Source organism: Salvelinus namaycush, chromosome 22, assembly GCF_016432855.1.
Source record: "Salvelinus namaycush isolate Seneca chromosome 22, SaNama_1.0, whole genome shotgun sequence".
NCBI classification, from domain to species: domain Eukaryota; kingdom Metazoa; phylum Chordata; class Actinopteri; order Salmoniformes; family Salmonidae; genus Salvelinus; species Salvelinus namaycush.
In genome coordinates, this window is record NC_052328.1 from 35,262,668 (window position 1) to 35,269,202 (window position 6,535).

Genomic DNA, 6,535 nt, shown 5'->3' on the forward strand with positions numbered 1-6,535 from the left:
CACATAGTTAAACCACATAATGCTGGGGTGCATCACTACCCACATAGTTAAACCACATAATGCTGGGGTGCAGCACTGCCCACATAGTTAAACCACATAATGCTGGCGTGCAACACTACCCACATAGTTAAACCACATAATGCTGGGGTGGTTCACTACCCACATAGTTAAACCACATAATGCTGGGGTGCAGCACTACCCACATAGTTAAACCACATAATGCTGAGGTGCAGCACTGCCCACATAGTTAAACCACATAATGCTGGGGTGCAGCACTACCCACATAGTTAAACCACATAATGCTGGGGTGGTTCACTACCCACATAGTTAAACCACATAATGCTGGGGTGCAGCACTGCTGTCCTTGAGTGTTTTCATTCTCACCTTTCGATAAGTGACTGTATTAGACATGAGAAGCCAGGTGTTTACTCTCTCTCTCTCTCTCTCTCTGTCTCTCTCTAATTGTCAATTAGTGACGTTAATAAGTTAGACACTGATACGTGGGACATCCATGTCATCTTAAGACAGCTCTTCCTTGTAAAATAGATATTTGATCTGAACTGGGTCGCCTAGATAAAACAAATTTAAATTTAACCTTTAGTTAACTAGGCAAGTCAGTTAAGAACAAATTCTTATGTACAATGACGGCCTGCCGGGGAACAGTGGGTTAACTGCCTTGTTCAGGGGCAGAACAACAGATTTTTACCTTTTCAGCTCGGGGATTCAATCCAGCAACCTTTCAGTTACTGGCCCAATGCTCTCACCACTAGGCTACCTGCTGGTTACTCACACAATGCTCTAACCACTAGGCTACCTGCTGGTTACTGGCCCAATGCTCTAACCACTAGGCTACCTGCTGGTTACTGGCCCAATGCTCTAACCACTAGGCTACCTGCTGGTTACTGACCCAATGCTCTAACCACTAGGCTACCTGCTGGTTACTCACCCAATGCTCTAACCACTAGGCTACCTGCTGGTTACTCACCCAATGCTCTAACCACTAGGCTACCTGCTGGTTACTCACCCAATGCTCTAACCACTAGGCTACCTGCTGGTTACTCACCCAATGCTCTAACCACTAGGCTACCTGCTGGTTACTCACCCAATGCTCTAACCACTAGGCTACCTGCTGGTTACTCACCCAATGCTCTAACCACTAGGCTACCTGCTGGTTACTCACCCAATGCTCTAACCACTAGGCTACCTGCTGGTTACTGACCCAATGCTCTAACCACTAGGCTACCTGCTGGTTACTGGCCCAATGCTCTAACCACTAGGCTACCTGCTGGTTACTGGCCCAATGCTCTAACCACTAGGCTACCTGCTGGTTACTCACCCAATGCTCTCACCACTAGGCTACCTGCTGGTTACTGACCCAATGCTCTAACCACTAGGCTACCTGCTGGTTACTGACCCAATGCTCTAACCACTAGGCTACCTGCTGGTTACTCACCCAATGCTCTAACCACTAGGCTACCTGCTGGTTACTGACCCAATGCTCTAACCACTAGGCTACCTGCTGGTTACTGACCCAATGCTCTAACCACTAGGCTACCTGCTGGTTACTCACCCAATGCTCTAACCACTAGGCTACCTGCTGGTTACTGACCCAATGCTCTAACCACTAGGCTACCTGCTGGTTACTCACCCAATGCTCTAACCACTAGGCTACCTGCTGGTTACTGACCCAATGCTCTAACCACTAGGCTACCTGCTGGTTACTCACCCAATGCTCTAACCACTAGGCTACCTGCTGGTTACTGACCCAATGCTCTAGCCACTAGGCGACCTGCTGGTTACTGGCCCAACGCTCTGACCACTAGGCTACCTGCTGGTTACTGACCCAATGCTCTAACCACTAGGCTACCTGCTGGTTACTCACCCAATGATCTAACCAATAGGCTACACCTGCTGGTTACTGGCCCAATGCTCTAACCACTAGGCTACCTGCTGGTTACTGACCCAATGCTCTAACCACTAGGCTACCTGCTGGTTACTCACCCAATGCTCTAACCACTAGGCTACCTGCTGGTTACTGGCCCAATGCTCTAACCACTAGGCTACCTGCTGGTTACTCACCCAATGCTCTAACCACTAGGCTACCTGCTGGTTACTGACCCAATGCTCTAACCACTAGGCTACCTGCTGGTTACTGGCCCAACACTCTAACCACTAGGCTACCTGCTGGTTACTGACCCAATACTCTAACCACTAGGCTACCTGCTGGTTACTGACCCAACACTCTAACCACTAGGCTACCTGCTGGTTACTGGCCCAATGCTCTAACCACTAGGCTACCTGCTGGTTACTGACCCAATGCTCTAACCACTAGGCTACCTGCTGGTTACTGACCCAATGCTCTAACCACTAGGCTACCTGCTGGTTACTCACCCAATGCTCTAACCACTAGGCTACCTGCTGGTTACTGGCCCAATGCTCTAACCACTAGGCTACCTGCTGGTTACTCACCCAATGCTCTAACCACTAGGCTACCTGCTGGTTACTGACCCAATGCTCTAACCACTAGGCTACCTGCTGGTTACTGGCCCAACACTCTAACCACTAGGCTACCTGCTGGTTACTGGCCCAATGCTCTAACCACTAGGCTACCTGCTGGTTACTGACCCAATACTCTAACCACTAGGCTACCTGCCGCCCCAAGTTAAAGATAAAGTAAAGTAAGCCAGTTATAAATGAAGTGTCAGAGAGATAGGATACAACAACATCTAGAATGTGGCCCTTGAGGACGGAGTAAAACTAATAATAATCTGTATTCTCAGTTTGTAATAGACCACTAATACTTCAGGACAGGTGGATTCTTGTCCCAGACAGTTTGTAATAGACCACTTCAGGACAGGTGGATTCTTGTCCCAGACAGTTTGTAATAGACCACTTCAGGACAGGTGGATTCTTGTCCCAGACAGTTTGTTATAGACCACTTCAGGACAGGTGGATTCTTGTCCCAGACAGTTTGTAATAGACCACTTCAGGACAGGTGGATTCTTGTCCCAGACAGTTTGTAATAGACCACTTCAGGACAGGTGGATTCTTGTCCCAGACAGTTTGTAATAGACCACTTCAGGACAGGTGGATTCTTGTCCCAGACAGTTTGTAATAGACCACTTCAGGACAGGTGGATTCTTGTCCCAGACAGTTTGTAATAGACCACTTCAGGACAGGTGGATTCTTGTCCCAGACAGTTTGTAATAGACCACTTCAGGACAGGTGGATTCTTGTCCCAGACAGTTTGTAATAGACCACTTCAGGACAGGTGGATTCTTGTCCCAGACAGTTTGTAATAGACCACTTCAGGACAGGTGGATTCTTGTCCCAGACAGTTTGTAATAGACCACTTCAGGACAGGTGGATTCTTGTCCCAGACAGTTTGTAATAGACCACTTCAGGACAGGTGGATTCTTGTCCCAGACAGTCTGCATTGACACCTGATGCAGTGTTTCTTGACAGTGTCCCTCAACCCCTCTGTTTCAGCCTCCAGTATCTATGCTACAAGGGGCACAAGTGTTTTCAGTCATGCACTAACAGTGGCATGTATAGATTATAGGAATACATGTACTGTACGTGGCTGGAATACATGGCTATGAAACATGACTGGGATACATGGCTGGGATACATGGCTACGATATATGGCTACGATATATGGCTGGGATATATGGCTGGGATACATGGTTGTGAGCATGCCTGTGTAGTTGACATACTGTGGTGTAGCTTGGGCTTCCCTACAGAAACTTTTCCTTGTGCAGAATAGAATCCCTGGTTTAACAGCTGTCAGCTTTCCCTTAGATGCAGACAGACAGACGGACAGGCAAGCAGACAGACAGGAAGGCAGACAGATAGGAGGGCAGGCAGACCCTTTGACGGGCAGATAGTTGGACACATAGACTGACAGACACACAGACAGTCATTCAAGTAGAGAGGGAGTTAGGTAGGCAGACACAGACAGGCAGCTATTGATAGTGAGCGAGACAGACAGACACCCAATGACACACTGTGTGAGAACCTTTGTCTCATGTCTCATGGGAATGCTATAGTTATTTTGTTTATTTGCAGTACTTCTTCCGGTCACGGTCTGTTTTGTTTTTCTTACTGCTTTATATCGTACCATTATGCACAAATGAAGAACGTATGTTGACTAAATCCCACAAAAATATTGATCAATGATCATTTATATGCAGGCCGGGGTGTTTTGATTTCTGAGTGCCATGTAATTCCATGTAAGGTACTGGAACAAGCATGCGCCTGGGCTCTCATGTGTGTAACCTATATAGACTACAGTATTGCGCCCGGGGGAACTAGTGGAGTATGCACCTACTCCACTACTACCCGCCCCTCAGTCATCTCACCCCCCCCCCCCCCCCCCCCCCCCCCAGACATGCTAGTGTATTTCCTTCCAATAAACACTCCTTAACAGAATACATTTATTAGCCTATTGAAACAATAACTTCATCCCCACAACCGTTACCTTGCAAGATCTAAAAACGAATCCGTGGTCTCCTTGTTGGTATTGACGCTCTCGAGACCTAGATTATTTGTGTTCAGAGCCCCGGCACCGACTCCCGGTTTGATAATGAAGGCGAGGGACACACCGATTCCGGATGCGATGAGGGTGGTCACCAAGAAGTAGGAGACCGCGATGCCTCCTAGTTTCCCCAGGGAGCGCGTGTCCAGGCTCGCGGCACCGGAGATCAGGCTGCACACGACCAGCGGAAGGATAATCATCTTCAACATCCTCAGAAGCATCTCACCGGGGAAAGCAAAATAAGTCATCTGCGCCCGGGTTAGGTTCATATTCCGAACCATCATTCCGAGCCCTACGCCTACTAGTACTCCAGATACCGTCATTATCACTAACATATTCCTATTCAAAAATCTCATCAACTTGTCTTTACAGCTTTTCTTCTTCTTTCCATTCTTCTCCAAGATTTCGTCGGTGGAGACCGAATTGATCATTGTGTGTCCGTTTTTCTTCTCCATTTTGATGGAAATTGTGGGGCAGAACTCTGAATACCGGTAATTCGTGAGAAAATTGCCAGTTCTTGGAGCAGCGTGAGAGAACACACACTCAGATGAGTAGCAATTGCGAGTAGACTGATGCAAGCGTTAATAGTCCTATCAAACGCAACGTGTTTCTCCACCAATGGTGAGAGAGGGGCTACACACAAAAAAGAGGACATGCGCACTTCCTTCTTTTGCTCAATATTAAGACCATCTGATGCAACAGTGGGAGAAATTGCCTGGGTCTGCAACTGTGCATTTGAATTAATGACATCATGCCTGTAGGTTATTAATTAATGAAACATTCTGAGTGAGACAAACTCTCCATTAATGACATCATGCCTGTAGGTTATTAATTAATGAAACATTCTGAGTGAGACAAACTCTCCATTAATGACATCATGCCTGTAGTTTATTAATTAATGAAACATATGAGTGAGACAAACTCTCCATTAATGACATCATGCCTGTAGGTTATTAATTAATGAAACATATGAGTGAGACAAACTCTCCATTAATGACATCATGCCTCTAGGTTATTAATTAATGAAACATATGAGTGAGACAAACTCTCCATTAATGACATCATGCCTGTAGGTTATTAATTAATGAAACATATGAGTGAGACAAACTCTCCATTAATGACATCATGCCTCTAGGTTATTAATTAATGAAACATATGAGTGAGACAAACTCTCCATTAATGACATCATGCCTCTAGGTTATTAATTAATGAAACATATGAGTGAGACAAACTCTCCATTAATGACATCATGCCTCTAGGTTATTAATTAATGAAACATATGAGTGAGACAAACTCTCCATGAATGACATCATGCCTATAGGTTATTAATTAATGAAACATATGAGTGAGACAAACTCTCCATGAATGACATTTACTTGATGCAGTGCTATTTGGTGATGGTGAGTCTGAATGGGGGTCTGAATCATGCCTATGGGGCACTGGTCATGTCAAACTATTGGGATGGGTCCTACAGTGCCTACTCTTTGACTTTTTGTTGTTGTCTGTATTTAAAATGGATTAAATTGAGATTTAGTGTCACTGGCCTACACACAATACCCCATAATGTCAAAGTGGAATTATAGTTTTAGAAATTAGTACAAATGAATTTATAATAAAAATATGAAATGTTGTGAGTCAATAAGTATTCAATCCCTTTGTTATGGCAAGCTTAAATACGTTCAGGAGTAAAAATGTGCTTCACTACAAAGATACAGGTGTCCTTCCTAACTCAGTTGCCAGAGAGGAAGGAAACCGTTCATGGATTTCACCATGAGGCCAATGGTGACTTTAAAACAGTTAGTGTTGAATGGTTGCATTAGGAAATAACTGAGGATGGATCAACAACATTGTAGTTACTCCACAATACTAACCTAAATAACAGAGTGAAAAGAAGGAAGCATGTATAGAATAAAAATATTCCAAAACATGCATCCTGTTTGCAATACGGCACTATAGTAAAACTGCACAAAATGTGGCAAAGAAATTAACCTTATGTCC

At 45.2% G+C, this 6,535-nt stretch overlaps 1 protein-coding gene across 1 annotated transcript in view; it reads right to left on the minus strand.

The window, feature by feature from the left end:
- Window positions 1–5,135, minus strand: part of LOC120017776 (neutral amino acid transporter A-like) — an 11,656-nt gene extending 6,521 nt beyond the window's left edge. Inside the window, exon 1 of the mRNA XM_038960752.1 lies at window positions 4,481–5,135. Within this exon, the coding sequence (XP_038816680.1) occupies window positions 4,481–4,992 (512 nt within the window). The 5' untranslated portion in view covers window positions 4,993–5,135. The remainder of the gene's footprint in view (window positions 1–4,480) is intronic.
- Between the last annotated feature and the right edge of the window lie 1,400 nt (window positions 5,136–6,535).